General features: G+C 37.3%; 1 protein-coding gene across 11 annotated transcripts in view; it reads left to right on the forward strand.

The window, feature by feature from the left end:
* Positions 1-17896, forward strand: part of BTAF1 (B-TFIID TATA-box binding protein associated factor 1) — a 106960-nt gene that overhangs the window by 11124 nt on the left and 77940 nt on the right. For 6 of the 11 annotated variants that reach the window (XM_063781977.1, XM_016918852.3, XM_016918853.4 and 3 more), the window contains exons 2-5: positions 826-949; positions 5132-5246; positions 7601-7747; positions 16566-16729. Coding sequence is in view for 5 of the 11 variants with exons in the window: in XM_016918852.3 (XP_016774341.1) it covers positions 826-949; positions 5132-5246; positions 7601-7747; positions 16566-16729 (550 nt within the window). In the remaining 6 variants the exon portion in view is untranslated. Of the gene's footprint in view, positions 1-825; positions 950-5131; positions 5247-7600; positions 7748-10623; positions 10694-16565; positions 16730-17896 lie in introns of those variants that run through there. The other 5 variants (XM_063781979.1, XM_063781974.1, XM_063781976.1 and 2 more) reach the window with 3 other exon arrangements.

Here is a 17896-nt window from a genome sequence, read left to right on the forward strand (position 1 = left end):
CTCCACCAGTGTTAAAATTATTTTCTACCACTAAGATCCATCTCATACACCATTTATTTTATGAAGCCTTTTCAGTATTACATAGTTGGGGATATAATATTCGCTCCTTTCTTTCATAATCCTCAAAGCACTTTGTACTTTTTTTTCTGCCATGTATCTTATTGTACTTGACTTACCTGCTCCCTTCAACCCCAGTAGCAAGTTCCTTAAGAGTAGAGATTAGGCATCTCTTGTAGTCCTAGCATAGGTCACTTTTATTTTTATTTTTGCAATTTTAGAAAAAGTATTATTTTAATTGACAGATAATTGTACATTATTATGGGGGTACAGTGTGATATTTTCATACACATATACAATGTAATGATCATATTAGCATATTATTCACCTTAAACATTTATCATTTCTTTGTGTTGGGAACATTCAAAATGCCTCTCTTCTGGCTATTTGAAAATATGCAGTAAATTGTTGTTTAGTCACTCTGCAGTGCCACAGAACACTAGAACTTGTTTCTTCTATTTAGCTGTAAATAGACAGTTAACCAGCCTCCCCCATCCCTCTTGCTTTTCCTACCCTTCCCAGCTGCTAGTAACCACTTATTCCACTCTTGACTTCTATGAGATCGACTTTTTAGCTTCCATTTATGAGTGAGAATATGCGGCATTTATCTTTCTGTGTCTGGCTTATTTCACCATAATGTCCTTCCGGGGCTCATTTATGTTAGCGTAGGTCTTCATTCATAGCATCTGCTCAGTACGTTTATTGACTTAAACTTGTACATACGAGGAAAATCATTTCAGAATAACCATTGTATTTTTGTTATTTCAGGCTAGATCGCCTTTTTATTTTACTGGATACTGGCACTACTCCTGTTACAAGAAAAGCTGCTGCACAGCAACTTGGAGAAGTGGTGAAGCTTCATCCCCATGAACTAAATAATCTCCTGTCTAAAGTAAGAACTTTTTTTTTTCTTTTAGCATAATACAATTGTAGAGACTTATTCATGGATAGGAACACAAAAATAAAGGTAAACATCATCTTAATTTTTAAACATTTTTGCTATTTCTTTTTTTTTTTTCTGGTCACAAGACTTAAACTTTTTTTTTTTTAAATCAAGTTTAGTAGCTTAAGGGATTTGAGTATAGATCCTTTTGCCTGTGGCACAAATTTAAATCTGTCCCAGTTTGGTAATAAACTAAGTTGTTTATCTGGTTTGTTAGTAGTCTAACTTGTTCTTAATGACTAATAATTATATCATAGTTGGTAGTCTTCAAATGGATGAGTACTCATGGGCAATGATTGAAATACATGAGAAGCTGGAGTCTTGTTACATTCTAAGTTATCAGCTGTTTGAAAATGGAGGCTTTCTGCTTTGGTGTATCAGTGTTTTCATAATCCTAGTCCATTTTCTTCCCTTAAGCAACTGCTGTATTTTTACTAAACTCTGTATGCGTATTGAAGTGTACCTGTATGGTAATAAGTGGCAAATTCTACACATTTAATTTCCTGATGTGCAGAGTAAAGCAGGAGTGCTTTGTATAGGAGGAGGGGAGTTGGGGAGGTAGATACAGGATAGGGTAGGGGAGCAATATGATTGCCCAGATATAGGGAGCCTCAGGATCTCTCTCTCTTTTCGGTTTGACCCCCTTTTTTCATTCTCATCTGCCCATCTCTGTTGAGTATGAGTGGGAGTTCTAAGCCCTTTCTCAGCATACACATCTGTACTGTGTGGTTGCTACCACAAGGACTAACAGTGACTCTCTTTCCAACATAATTCCCACTTAGATATTATCAGAACTTTCTAACTAGGATGTAGATGGAGAGACAGTGATTTGATACCTACAGGCTCCACGTTCTTAGAATGAAGAAGGATGCATATTAGGCAGTATTCGTGTGTAAGTTGGTGACAGAGAGAGGCAACACCTTTCTTCTCCTTAGCCCAAGGGAAGAAATGGAGGACTGAATGACCTGAAACTGTGAAACAATGAACAGGCCTCATCTGTGCTGAACTGAGAAAAGTTTTCCAGCCTTCCCAGTGAGTTCTGGTCTTCTTCACTCAGACCTCAGCATATTGGCTACCATCAAATCATTCCCAAAGAGGCAAAGTTTGCCTTTAGCACTGTCTCACCGTCTTTCCCTTTTCCTTTCCCTTTTCCTCGGCTGTCAGCGTTTTCCTGTTGCCCATTGGTTTTGTTTTCTTTTTTTTTTTTTTGAGACGGAGTCTCAGGCTGGAGTGCAGTGGCGCGATCTCGGCTTACTGCAACCTCTGCCTCCTGGGTTCAGGCGATTCTCCTGCCTTAGCCTCCCGAGTAGCTGAGACTACAGGCGTGCACCACCATGCCCAGCTAATTTTTGTATTTTTAGTGGAGAGGGGGTTTCACCATGTTGGCCAGGATGGTCTTGATCTCTGGACCTCGTGATCCTCCCACCTTGGCCTCCCAAAGTGCTGGGATTGCAGGCGTGAACCACCGCTCCTGGCCGGTTTTGTTTCTTAAACAGCTTTATTAAAATATAATTTACATACCATGAGTTTCAATTTAGTGGTATTTAGTATATTAACATGGTGTACAGCAGCCATCACCGTACTCTAATTTTAAAACATTTTATCACCACAAAAAGAAACCTCATACCTACTAGCAGTCACTCTTCAATACTCCTTCACTCATGCCCAGATCCTCGACAACCACTAAACTAACTTTATAGGAAGATTTGCCTATCCTGAACATTTTATATAAAATGAATTGTAATCTATTGTGATTGATTTCTTTTGCTCAAAATAATGTTTTTATATTGTAGCATGTATATTCATTTTTATTGCCAAATAATATTCCACCATGTGGATATACATGTGTACATCTTACTGATTTTTTGGTTGATGAATATTTGGGTTGTTTTCACTTTTTGGCTACTGTATTATGAAAAATGCTGCTATGAAAATTTGTGTACAAAATTTTGGAGGTTTTTTTTCCATTCTCCAGAGTATATATATACCTGAGAGTAGAATTACTGTACCATATGGTAACTTTATGAGGAACTGCCAAACTATTTTCCAAAATGGTCCCATTATTTATGTTTTCAACAGTAGTGTATGAGAACTTAGATTGTCCACATCCTTGTCAATACTTCTTGACTGACTTTGATTATAGCCATCCTGCTGGATATGAAGGGGTTTGATTTGCATTTCCCTGATGACTAATGATATCAGGTATATGTATTTATTATTCATTTGTATGTCTTCACTTGATCTTAGCCAAAAAGCAGAGAAGCAATGCATTTGTATATCTTCTTTGGAGAAATGTCTACTCAGATCCCTTGCCCATTTAAAAATTGGGTTATCATTATGAGTTGCGAAAGTTCTTCATATGGTATAGTTCTTCATATACAAGGTATCCAAACTATACAAAGGTATATGATTAGGAAATAGGTATTTGATTTGGAAATATACTCTTCTATGAGCTGTCTTTTTACTTTCTTGAACATCACTTCTGCTTTTGGTGTCATATCTAAGAAACCATTGCCTAATCCAAGGTGACAAAGATTTACCCCTAAGTTCTCCTCTAAGAGTTTTATAGTTTTAGCTCTTACTTTTGGGTTCTGTGGTCGGTTTTTTAGTTAATTTTTGTGTATGTTAATGAGCTGGGTGTTCAACATCATTCTTTTACATGTGGCTTTCCAGTTATCCCACCACCGTTTGTTGAAAAGACTATTATTTCTCCATTGAATTGTCTCAACACCTTTGTTGAAAATCAGTTGACCATAGACACAGGTTATTTATGAACTCTTAATTCTGTTCCACTGATTCGTATGTCTATCATTTTGCCAGTACCACACTGTCTTGATTACTGTTGCTTTGTAGAAAGTTTTGAAGTCAAGAAGTGTATGTTGCCAAGTATGGTGGTACATGCCCATAGGCACAGCTACTCAAGAGACTGAGACAGGAGAATTGTCTGAGGGCAGGAGTTTGAGGCTGCAGTGTGCTATGATTGCACCTGTGACTAAGACACTGCATTTCAGTCTGGGTACCACTGAGACCCCATCTCTAAAAAATAAAAATAAAAAAAGTGTGAGTCTACTAAATTTTTTTTTTCAAGATTGCTTTGGTAATTCTGAGTCCCTTGCATTTGCATATACATTTTAGGATCAGCTTTTCCATTTCTGCAAAAAAAAAAAAAAAAAAAAGGGATTTTGATAGGAATTGTGTTGAATCTCTTGATTAATTTATAGTATATTACTGTTGTAACAATCTGAAGTCTTTGAATCCATGAACACAAGGTGTCTATTTAGATCTTTAATTTCTTCAACAATATTTTTAGTGTTTTGTAGTTTTCATTGTACAAGTCATACACTGCTTCTGATAAATTTATTCTTAAGTATTTTCTACATTCTGATGCTACTGTAAATGGCATGGTTTTCTTAATTTCATTTTCAGATTGTTTAATGTGTGGAAATACAATTGATTTTGTGTATTGATCTTATATCTTACAACCATACTAAACTTGAGTTTTTATAACTTTCAATTCTTTGTATTAAGTAATGGGACTTAATGAATAATATGTACTTTGCTTTTTAGTATGTTAAATGGGTGTTATTTTTAAAATGCACTTAAACATTCTTTTATTACAAGTTTCTTTTCTTTTTGAGACAGAGTTTTGCTCTTGTTGCCCAGATTGGAGTGCAGTGGCGCCATCTTGGCTCACTGCAACCTCTGCCTCCCGGGTTCAAGTGATTCTCCTGTCTCAGCCTCCCAAGTAGTCGGGATGACAGACGTGTGCCACCATGCCTGGCTAATTTTGTATTTTTTGTAGAGATGGAGTGTCACCATGTTGGTCAAGCTGGTCTTGAACTCCTGACCTCAGGTGGTCTGCCCACCTCGGTCTCCCAAAGTGCTGGGATTATAGGTGTGAGCCACTGTGCCTGGCCACAGGTTTCTTAAATCCCCTTTTTAAGGTGGTAGTGATTTTTCTCTGAATGATAGAATCTTGTAAATGAATTTAATAATTCTAAGGTGTTTTATATGTATTTGGATGGCTGCCAAATTACACATTAATAACAAGTAAATTTGTATTTCTCTGTTCTGGCTACCTTGCGCAAACAATATTTTTGTATACGTAACTTTTACTTTATAATTTTTAAGGTGTTGATATATTTAAGGAGTGCAAATTGGGATACGCGGATCGCAGCAGGACAAGCTGTTGAAGCTATAGTGAAAAATGTACCTGAGTGGAATCCAGTGCCGAGAACCAGACAAGGTGCTTTTAAGTGGAGAAAGTAGTTTTAAGTAAAAACCTAACTGTAGAATTAATTATAATATGCATTTTGTATTTTAATAATTTCAATTTTAAAGTCTTAATTTCCACGCTTTTAGGTACAGCTTTGTCAGGAAATGATACTGAATAAGGTGATTTTTCACCACATAAAAAAAAAAAACTACTGGATATAGAAAATGTTTTTGTATACATTTTAAATTACAAATTCTATAGTATGCTTGATTTACAAGGGTTATTACTTCCCTTCAAGTAATTGACATTCTAAAAAAAGTTAAATCAGTACAGTGTAAATATTTGAAAGTCTTTTTTTCTTGTTGCTGGGAGAATAGTATAGGGTAGTTATTTTCTACATTTAAGCACAATTATATATGGATATTTGGAATGTGAAGTCTTGTTTTTTATGTGCCTTTTTTTGGATTTTTTGTAGTGGGAAAAAATGTGTTCTGATTGCCTGTAATGACATTTAAAAACAAGTTACATGCTTTTGAAAAGCTGGAAAGCTGCACATTTTAATTAAATCAAAATTTAATGGTACAACTAGATTCGTTTTCAACTGACTTTTATTTTATTTTATTATTTTGTTTTATTCTATTTATTTTATTTTATTTTATTTTTTCGAGACAGAGTCTCACTGTGTCACCCAGGCTGGAGTGCAGTGGTGCAGTCTTGGCTCACTGCAGCTTCCGCCTCCTGGGTTCAAGCGATTCTTGTGCCTCAACCTCCCAAGTAGCTGGGATTACAGGTGTGCACCACCATGCTCAGCTAATTTTGTATTTTTAGTACAGATTGGGTTTTGCTTTGTTGGCCAGGCTCGGGGGGGCGGGGTTTGAATTCCTGGCCTCAAGCATGATTTAGCCTCAAGCTGAGGCCCACGTCAGCCTCCCAAAGTGCTGGGATTAGAGGCATGAGCCACTGTGCCCGGCCTCAACTCCCTTTAATAACATCACTTTTATCATAAGTCTTAGCTTGCCTAAAACTGTTGCTTTATATTTGCTGATACCTGTTATTTTGAGTTATTTTGTTAATTTGTCTTCTCTCATTAAATGAAATGTGTGACTAGAGAAGTTATAACTTGTTTTAGAAAAGAGCCTTTTACTTTTCAGCTTGTTATCCCCACTTAGTTTGGTATGTAAAGATGGTACAACTTAGTTCCGTTTTTAAAAGACTTAATTTTTTTAAAAAACTAGCATTAAGCTAGCATTAAATTTTTAACTAGCTTTAAAATTTTTACTAAATGAATTTGCTTATCATCACTAGAAAACTTAAAATACTAATAGAAATTCCTTTTAAGTTAAGCAGTTATACTTTAGTTTACAGATGAATTTCATGCAGATGCCAGCTAAACAAACTATTAAGTCAGTAAGTAATTATATTTTAACATGTATAACTTACAGCTTTTGGAGGAAGGAATACAGAACATTTTATAGATGTTTTTAGACCTCACATGGATATGTGATTTTAGCAAGTTACCAGGAGATTCTTATTTGCCCAGAGTATGGGAACTGAGTCCTGTTGAGTGCATAGTTGCTTTGTGGCTCAGCCTGTTCCTCAGGTATGGGGAGGGATGATTCTTATTAGCCTTATTCATGAATACATTCTGTGAATATTTTTGTCTTCTAACTGAGCACTATAATAAACTCATGCTGTTACCTTAGTATTTTTAAACTCTAACAGTAAGTAGAGACAGCATGATATTTAACATATACATTTTAACATGGGAATGCAATTTCTTTATATAAATAACATTTTGCTTTTGTGGTTGGACACAGTTACACATATACTCACTAACATCTGATGGTCTGTGGAAAAGGAACCACCAACTTATTCACAGATAACTAAGAACTGATCATAAACCCACAGTAGTTTTTCTACTTACTCCACTTTTACTTTTCTCAAAATATTACTATCCGGGTACAGTGGCTTACGCCTGTAAATTCCAGCACTTTGGGAAGTTGAGGCAGGAGGGGATTGCCTGAGCCCCAGAGTTTGAGACCAGCCTGGGGCAAGATGGTGAGACCCTTGTCTCTACAAAAATAAATAAAAAACACTTAGCTAGGCATGGTTGTGTGCACCTGTAGTCCTAGCTACTCTGGAGGCTGAGGCAGAAGAAGTCCTTGATCCCAGGAGTTTGAGGATACAGTGAGCTGTGATTATGCCACTACATTCCAGCCTGGGCAACAGAGCAAGACCTCACTTCTTAAAAAAAAAGTTTGTGTGTGTGTGTGTGTATGTGTGTGTGTGTGTGTAACCCATGCAACCCAAGTAATGATATGCTATTTTCTTTCATTCCACACTTTGGCTATATGGTCAAATTAATATTTTTAAACCTCATGTAGAACCTACTTCCGAAAGTTCGATGGAAGATTCACCTACTACAGAGCGATTGAATTTTGACAGATTTGATATATGTAGATTGTTACAACATGGTGCATCACTCCTGGGATCTGCTGGTGCCGAATTTGAAGTCCAAGATGAAAAATCAGGTCTGTAGTGGTTCTGAGAAGAAAGTCTAAAATTTTTTTTTCAGACTAATTTGTCACTTTGGTATGCTGTTCATTAGTCACACGTAAACTAACATGTCATGAAATGTAAATTAACTGAAGTTTGCAGGTGGCGGGGGATGCTATGAATGGGAGGTAACCCAGCAGTATTTGGTTTAAAGCTACAATATGAGTATTTTTTCTCCTTTAAGTGAATATGTGCATCATTAGTTGATACATATTAATATTTCAGCAACAATTTTATTATGTAGTATGGAAATTATAAAGTGTTCCGCAAGAGCCCCAGTTTAATATATTATAAAATCAGGATTAGTATAGATTGTGGTAATGTTTTCACAATTCTGGAAATTTGAGAGATTGATTGTTTTGTTTTTATCACATATTTCTGATATTATTGGGTTTACTCATGCTGGTGTCCAACGCAAAAACTAAGAGTGAAAAATAAGACTTGGATAGGTATTCACGCCTGTAATCCCAGCACTTTGAGAGGCCGAGGTGGGTGGATCACCTGAGGTCAGGAGTTCGAGAGCAGCCTAACCAACATGGCGAAACCCTGTCTCTACTAAAAATACAAAAATTAGCCGGGCATGGTGGCGAGTGCCTGTAATGCCAGCTACCCGTGAGGCTGAGGCAGGAGAATTGCTTGAACTTGGGAGGCGGAGGTTGCAGTGAGCCGAGATCACACCACTGCACTCCAGCCTGGGCAACAGAGGTAGACTCCGTCTCAAAATAAGAAGAAAAAAATACCGGGATAGGTATTGTCCTAATATTTTTAAACTTACAGAATCTATCTGAATATAAAATTACTGTTTTGGCCATTCAAGATAATGGCCTGGAGTGGGGAAAAAACCTTGATGTTTTAAATGGATTTTTGTAAGTAAATAATTTGCATTTTTGAGTAAAAAACAAAAGAGAATAACACTCTGCTAATTAATCGTCATTTAGAGGCTTATTAATATATTCACTTTTTTATCATAAAAAATGTCAAATACTCATTTCATCTTGTTTAGTATGGTTTCTATTAAAAGATCTAGTTATTTTTGCAGAGAATTAAGAGGATAATTTGCTTAAGTTTTGGAAAAGCATAGTTTTTCTAATAATGGAGGTAAAACTCTTCAAAATCTTTTCATTTATATCACTAAATAGTAAGTTTACTAACTTTACTAGTGTATTCATGGACATTATCAGAGATCAAAATTATATATATTTTGGTTTTGCCATATTCTGATTTCATAGATCTATGAAGAAGTCTAGGTAATTGTATTTCAAAGAAAAGCCTGGCTCAGTGTGGTGGGTCACACCTGTAATCCCAGCACTTTGGGAGGACGAGACGGGCAGTTCACCTGAGATCGGGAGGTCGAGACCAGCCTAGCCAACATGGTGAAACCCTGTCTGTACTAAAAATATGAAAATTAGCTGGGTGTGGAGGCGGGTGCCTGTAATCCCAGCTACTCTGGAGGCTGAGACAGGAGAATGGCTTGAACCCGGGAGGCGGAGGTTGCAGTGAGCTGCGATCATGGCCATTGCACTCCAGCCTGGGTGACGAGAGTGAAACTCTGTCTCCAAATAAAGAAAAAAGAAAAGTCCTATAGGTGATTCTGATATGTAACCAGGATTGGGAACTGCAGTTTCTTGGGAACTCAGTTTTTTAGTGCTAGTAAGTCACAGCTTGCTGAACAGTGCTTGTTTAAAACCCTGTAGTTAGGTTTTCTTTAAATGTTGATCTGTGTTTGTCCCCTCATATATATTAATGACACCATATATGATTAATATACATACTGGTCTGGGTTTCCTTTGCAGCTGGTTGTGTAGATTATTTCCCCCAATAGGGCTTCGCCTTTAATGAGAGGACCAATTTTAGGCTCTGTGTAAGTGTATTGGGGTTGTGATCAAGCAGTCTTTTGGATGCCTAGTGTTTTTCCCTCCTGGGTAGACCAATCTTTAAAAAAATTTTCAAGCAGCTTTATTGAGATATAATTTATACATTATACAATTCATCATTTAAAGTATACAATTCAGTGGTTTTTAGTATACTCACAGGTATGTGTAACTATCACCACAATTTTAGAACATTTTCGTCACTTTAAGAAGAAACCCCATATCCTTAGCTATCACCCTTTTATCCTCTTACTTCCTTCCCTCCTCTTCCCAGCAACCATGAGTCTACTTTTGGTCTCTTTAGATTTGCTTATTCTCAACATTTTATATTTGGTCACATACCACATAACAGCATTTAAGTCAGCAACAGACTAGGACTGCATATACAGTTGTGGTCCCATAAAATTATATTACTGTATTTTTACTGTAGCTTTTCTATGTTTAGATATATGAATACTTACCATTGCGTTACAGTTGCCTACAGTATTTAGTAACATGCTATACAGGTTTGTAGCCTAGGAGCAACAGGCTATACCATACAGTGTAGCTGTGTTGTAGGCTTTATGATCTAGGTTTGTGTAAGCACACTGTGATGTTGACAACAACCACAAAATCACTGAATGACACATTTCTCAGAATGTACTCATCATTAAATGGCATGTGGCTGGTAAATTGAATCATACAATATGTGGTCTTTTGTGGTGGTTTTTTTTACCTAAGAGAATATTTTCAAGGTTCATCTGTATGACAGTGTATATCAGTACTTTTTTTTCTTTTCTAAATTTTATTACTGTTAAGGGATGTATCAGGTTTTTAAAATTGTGGTAAAATATATATAACAAAAAATTTACCATCCTTAGCCGTTTTTAAAACTTAAGTTTAGTAGTGTTAAGTACAGTCACATTGTTGTGCAGCCAGTCTCCAGAAGTCTTCATCATGCAAAACTGAAACTACCTATTAAACGTCAAATCCCCATTTCCCCCTTTCCCCAGCCCCTGGCAACCACCATTCTTTCTGTCTCCATGAATTTGACTACTCTAGATGCCTCATGTAAGTGAATCCTACAGTGTTTGTCTTCTTGTGATGGGCTTATTTCACTTAAGTTGATGTCCTCAAGGTTCATCTGTGTTGTAGTATAGGACAGAATTTCCTTTCTTTTTAAGGCTGAATAATAGTCCATTGTATGTATATAAATTTTGTTTATCCATTCATCCATCAGTGGACACAGGCTTATTCCACATTTTGACTGTCGTGAATAATGCTACTGTGAACATGGATGTACAGATATCTGTTTGAGTTACTGCTTTCAGTTCTTTGGGGTATATACCCAGAAGTAAATGGCTGGATCAGATGGTCATTCTATTTTTAATTTTTTGAGGAGCTGCCAATTCAGTTTTCCCTAACAGCTGCATCATTTTACATTTCTACCAACAGTACACAAGGGTTCCAGTTTCTCTGCATCCTTGTCAACTCTTGTTATTTTCTGTTTTTTGATAGTTGCCATCCTAATGGATATGATGTGGTAGTATTTCATTTTATGGCCAAATAATATTCCATTGTATGAATACCACAATTTGTAAAAGCCTTTCATTAGTTGATGGACATTTGGGTTGTTTCTACCTTTTATCTGTTTTGAAAAATACTGCTGGGAGGCAAAGGCGGGTGATCACCTGAGGTCAGGAGTTTGAGACCAGCCTGACCAACATGGAGAAACCCCATTTCTACTAAAAATACAAAAATTAGCCAGGCATGGTGACGCATGCCTGTAATCCCAGCTACTTGGGAGGCTGAGGCAGGAGAATCGCTTGAACCTGGGAGGCAGAGATTGCGGTGACCCGAGATCGCGCCATTGCACTTCAGCCTGGGCAACAAGAGCGAAACTCTGTCTAAAAAAAAAAAAAAGAAAGAAAGAAAAATACTGCTGTAAAAATTCATGTACAAGTTTTTGTTTGGACGTATGTTTTAATTTCCCTCAGGTAGATACCTAGGAGTGGAATTACTGGCTCATATGGTAACTGTATTTTACCATTTGAGAAACTGCCAGAGTTTTCCAAAGTGGCTCTGCTATTTTACATTCAATTTCTCAACATCTTTTCCTAACACTTATTATCTGATGTTTTGATTATAGCTGTACTAATGGTGTGAAGTGATATCTCATTGTGATTTTGATTTGCATTTCCCTGATGTCCAATAATGTTGAACTTCATTTCATGTATTGACCATTTGTATACCTTCTTTAGAGAAATGTCAATTCATATAACTTGCACGTTTTTCATTGTGTTATTTGCCGTTTTATTATAAGTTGTAAGAGTATATGTTCTCAATACAAGCTTCTTACCAGATATGTGATTTACGCATTTCCTTTTTTTCTTTTTCTTTTCTTTTCTTTTCTTTTTTTTTTTTTTTTTGAGACAGAGTCTCACTCCATTACCCAGGCTGTAGTGCAGTGGTGTGATCTCTGCTCACTGCAACCTCCACCTCCTGAGTTCAAATGATTCTCCTGCCTTGGCTCCTTCCTGCAGTAGCTGGGATTACTGGTGCCTGCCCCACACCCAGCTAATTTTTTAATTTTTAGTAGAGATAGGGTTTCACTGTCGTGGCCAGGCTGGTCTTGAACTCCTGACCTCAGGTGAACCACCGGCCTTGGCTTCCCAAAGTGCTGGGATTACAGGCATGAGCCACCACCCCCAGCCTGATTTACACATATTTTCTACTGCTCTATAGGTTATCTTTTCATTTCCTCTGTGGTAAGAAGCATAAAAGTTTTAAATTTTTATGAAGTCCAATTTTTTTGTATTGTTTTGTTTGTTTCTCAAGTTTTTGGTATTATATGTAAGAAACTTGCCAAATTCAAGCTCATTTACCTCTGTTTTCTTCTGAGAGTTTTATAGCTTTAGTTTTTAGTTATTTTATTGATTTTGAGTTTTTTTTGTATATGTTTTGAGGTTAAGGGTCCAACTTCATTCTTTTGCATGTGGCTATCCTGTTGTCTCAACACTATTTGTAGAATATACTGTTCTCTTTCTCATTGAATTGCTCTGGAACCCTTGTCAAAAATCAATTGACCATCGGACACATAGGTTTATTTCAGGACTCTTAATTCTATTCCATTGATGTCTATTCTTACGCGAGTACCACATTGTCTAAGTTATTGTTGCATTGTAGTAAGTTCTGAAATCAAGATGCATGAGCCTCCAACTTTGTTCCTGTTTTTCAAGATTGTTTTGGTTATTCTGAGTCTCTTGCATTTCCATATGAATTTTAGGACCAGTCTGTCAATGTTTGCAAAAAAAAAAAAGCCAGCTGGGATTTTTATAGCAATTTTGTTGAATCTCTGTATACATTTGGGAAATATTAGTGTTTTAACAATATTTACTCTTATGATGCATGAACATTTTCATTTAGTTTTTAATTTTTTTCATTTTATACTTGACAGAATACAAGTTGCTATCGTAAATAGAATTGTTTTCTTAATTTCATATTTGGGCTTTTGTTTCTTTATATCTTTTTTCTCTTTGTTCTTTAGATTGGGTACTTTGTATTGCTTTATCTTTTTTTATTATTATACTTTAAGTTCTAGGGTACATGTGCACAACGTGCAGGTTTGTCACATATGTATACATGTGCCGTGTTGGTTTGCTGCACGCATTAACTCATCATTTACATTAAGTATTTCTCCTAATGCTATCCCTCCCCCATCCCCCCACCCCACGACAGGCCCCGGTGTGCGACGTTCCTCCCCCTGTGTCCAAGTGTTCTCATTGTTCAGTTCCCACCTATGAGTGAGAACAGTATTGCTTTATCTTTAAGTTCACTTGCATTTTGTCCTATTATCTTCCATTAAGCTGTTAAGTCTATCCAGTGGTTTAAAATTTTTTTTTCAGATACTATGTTTTTCAGTTTTAGAACTATTTATTTATTTATTTATTTGTTTAGAGACAGGATCTCACTCTGTTGCCCAGGCTGGAGTTCAGTGATATGATCGTAGCTCAGTGCACCCTTGAACTCCTGGGCTCAAGCAATCCTCCCATCTTGCTAGGACCACAGGCACGTGCCACCATGCCTGGCTAATTTTTTATTTTTTTTTCTGTAGAGATGGGGGTCTTGCTATGTTACCCAGGCTGGTCCCAAATTCCTGGCCTCAAGCGATTCTCCCACCTTGGCCTCCCAAAGTGCTGGGATTACAGGTGTGAGCCACTATGCCTGCCCCAGAACTTCTTTTTTATTAAAAAAAAAAAAGTTATATTGGCATATTTTGCACATTATTTAATTCACCTTTTTAAAGTGTACAATTCTATATATTTTTAAAATTTTTTGTCCAGATGGGATTTTGCCATGTTGCCCAGGCTGGTCTTGAACTCCTGGGCTGAAGCGATCCTCCTGCCTCGGCCTCCCAGACTGTTGGGATTACAGATGTGAGCCACTGTACCCAGCCTGGTTCTTTTTTATAGTTTCTGATTCTCTACCAAGGTATCCTATCTTTCATTCATTGTGACAGTATCTTCTTTTACATTGAGCGTTGTTATATTAGTTGCTTACGAATCTTGCATTCTGGTTGGGTGCAGTAACTCAGGCCTGTAATCCTAGCACTTTGGGAGGCCGAAGTGGGAAGATGTCTTGAGCCCAGGAGTTTGAGACCAGCCTGGGCAGTCTAGAGAGACCCCACCTCCACAAAAAATAAAAAATTAACTGGGTGTGGTGGTGCATGCCTGTGGTCCCAGCTACTCAGGATGCTGAGGTGGGAGAATTGCTTGAGTCTAGGTGGACAAGGCTCCAGTGAGCTGTCACCATGCTACTGCACTCCAGCGTGAGTAGCAGAGCAAGAGCCTGTCTCAAAAAACAAACAGAAACCCTAAATAAAACCTTTTAATTCTAACATCTGAGACATCTCAGAGTTGGTATCCATTAATTATCTTTCTTTTAAAAATGGGTTACATTTTCTTTTCTTTGCTTTTAATTTTGTCAGTTATTCTGCACATTATGAACGTTATGCGGTGTAGACTAGATTCTGTTACATTCTTCCAAAGATTGTTTTGCTTGTTTTTGCTTGCTTGTTTTAGCAGACATTTACTTTGGTGGAACTCAAAATTTCAAACTCATTCTTCTTTGCTCTGGACAATAGCTCAAATCTCAATTTTAGGTTTTTAGATTTTAGCTTTTTAGATTTTAGCTTTAGCTGCATTGTTTGGAGTCTGCTCTGGGCATGCATAGTTCATAGGTCAACCAGAGATTTGGGCTGAGTTTACAGAGAATTTTGGCCCTCTTCTCTCTGGCTCTCTTTCTTTTGGGGTTTTCCCTTTCTAACTTCCTGGGATTGTAATGGCCCCTAACTCTCTTCTCATTCTTCAAGCCAAGCCAGAAAGATTGTGGGTTTTGGCCAGGTGCAGTGGCTCACGCTTGTAATCCCAGAGCTTTGGTAGGCCAAGGCAGGAGGACTGCTTGAGGCCAGGAGTTCAAAACCAGCCTGGGCAAACATAATAAACCCCATCTCTAAAATTAAAAATTAAAAAAAAATTAGCCAGGAATGGTGACACATGCATATGGTCCTAGCTACTCAGAAGGCTGAGGCAGGAGGACTCCTTAAGTCCAGGAGTTTGAGGCTGCAGTGAGCTATGATTGTACCTACTGCACTCCAGCGTGGGTATCAGAGTGAGAGACCTTGTCCTTTGTTGGGGGGGGGGGAAGAAGACTAGGTTTTTAATTCAAATTTTAGCTGCCACGCATTTCATGTACTGGCTCTATCTTCAGGCTAAAAGCTACAAAAAGGGGAAACTTTTTTTTTTTTTTTGTAGCTTTTCGCTTTTGTAGGTTTTAGCTTTTAGTGCTATTCCCATCTTTTTAAGTACTGACAATTCCCCTAAGTAAATGCCTTTTTTTTTTTTTCCTGGTGCCTTTAGGTAGTTTGTTTTTTCTGTTTTGGCCAGTTTGTTAGGTGCAGGGGGTTAGTCCGATAGGAACTAACTCAGCCATTATTAGAAGCAGATCGTTATTGTTTTTAAAATATCAAATTTTTTTCAGTAAGGTATAACTGTCTTTTACAGCTTAGCTGTTTTAAGGGCAAATTTTTATTTTTAAATGCCCTTTGGTATGTTCTGTTTTGTCTGTTTTGCACCGAAGGATTGAGGGTTTTACTTGAGACATTTAAAAACCTGTCTACTTTTATTCTCTTTATTATTTGGGATATTAGGGCTGTATCAGCTCAGAATACATAACGGCTACACTTGGAGTAAGCATTTGTTTGTTGAGCCCTTTTACTGTTGAGCAAAATCTAGATGTTTTTTTAGCCCAGTGAGAGCTTTCGTAGGAGGTACAGGTGTAGCTATAAAATAAAATTGATTTGTTTCCATAGAGATGTATTTTTTTTTTTTTTGAGACAGGGTCTCACTCTGTTTCCCAGGCTGGACTGCAGTGTTTTGATCACAGCTCACTGCAGCCTTGACCTGGGCTGAAGCAAGCCTCTCACCTTCAGCTCCTGGAGTAGCTGGGACTACAGGTGTGTACCATCATGCCCTGCTAATTATTTTTTATAGAGATGGGGTCTCCCTACGTTGTCCAGACTGGTCTCAAACTCCTGGGCTCAAGTGATCCTCCCACCTCGGCCACCCAAAGTGCTGGGATTACAGGTGTGAGCCACTGCACCTGGCCCAGGAATGAATCTTATTATTTTATATATATTTACTAATTAACAGTTGGGGAATGCGGGAATCTCAGTGAAAACTCCCAGAATGTTTTGTTAACTAGAACACTATTTTCCAATGTGATTAGGTAACAGAGTTTATGAGATGATCATGAATGAATATGGTTGGTTTTATTGGCAGAAGGGATGCTTTGTGTATTTTTTTATTTTGATAGAGTTTGATGTGCACGTATTAGAAAACTTCTTAACTGATTTGGAGAAAACGTATTTCTTTTCTGTTGAAAGGTGAAGTGGATCCTAAAGAGAGGATAGCACGCCAACGAAAATTATTACAGAAGAAACTTGGCCTTAATATGGGAGAAGCAATTGGAATGAGTACTGAAGAACTTTTCAATGATGAGGATTTGGATTATACCCCAACTTCAGCATCCTTTGTTAACAAACAACCTGTAGGTAAAACGTTTGGTTATTTGATTGCAAGTAATAATACAAAGGGTTTGCTTCATTTTGTTTATGTAATTATAGTTTAAGAAAATGTTATACTTAGCTCTGTTCATTGCTGCTTAGTGCCACCATAATTTAGCATCTTTTTTTAACTGGATTTCTGATGACAGATTCTATAGAGTTAGATGCTCAACCTACCTCCCAGACACTGGACTGTTAAGTTGTAGTAGACCTTTTAGGCACTACTGGTATTGAAAGATTCTAATTGCTGCAATTGCTCTTTTTTTGGTATGTTCTTTGATGTAGGGAAAAGTAATTTTTTGGGAGAGTGAGAGATAATAAGGGCTGTTACAGTCAGATATGATAGTAGAAGTGTTTAGTGTTATGATTTATTCTTTTTTTTATAAGTGAGAAATAAGACAACCGAAAAAGGGTATATAATATGAATTAAAAGGAAGTTTTTTGCCAACAGGACACAGACATTTTCATGCCCCATAGACAACCATTTTCAAGTTACTTGTGCATCATTTCTGAAACTTCTGTGTACCAAGTGCATGTGTTTGTGTGTGTGTATATATGTATATGTGTGCGTGTGTGTTTGTGTGTGTGTGTGTGTATATATATATTCCTTTTAAGCCATGTTTACCTTTTCTCACTTCATACAGCTTAATGTGTCAGTATATTCAGATTGACCGCATTCTTTTTGGACAGCTTCATGCTGTTTTGTTTTGTGGCTGTACCGTAATTTCACTCTTTTCTTCCTCTTCCTCTATTCCAGTTCCCAGTGGATACATTTGTGCTTCTTAACTTTTTTTATGCCACAGACTCTTTTGAAGCTCTAGTAAAAGCTGTGGCTCTCTTCGGAAAAATGCACATATGAGATACTACATCTCAAGCGGTTCAGTACTCTTTTACCTGACCCCCAGTATTCTTTTAGGGGTCCATGGGCCGCATTAAAAATTCCTGCTTTGCAATTATGAATCTCCTGTCTTGTCATTCTCCTGGTCTTTTCCTTTGCTTCAGTGGAGAATGGTTCTATTTGCCTTTATACGAATGGCACTTTAAACCATTAGAATTTGTAAAGTGTATTTTTTAGGGTTGGGGGTGTGAGTGATGATGAGTAACTTCTGCAGACAAGGGGGTAGAAAGGCAGATACTAGGAGAGAAAAAAG

The sequence above is a fragment of the Pan troglodytes genome, chromosome 8 (genome assembly GCF_028858775.2).
Source record: "Pan troglodytes isolate AG18354 chromosome 8, NHGRI_mPanTro3-v2.0_pri, whole genome shotgun sequence".
NCBI lineage: Eukaryota > Metazoa > Chordata > Mammalia > Primates > Hominidae > Pan > Pan troglodytes.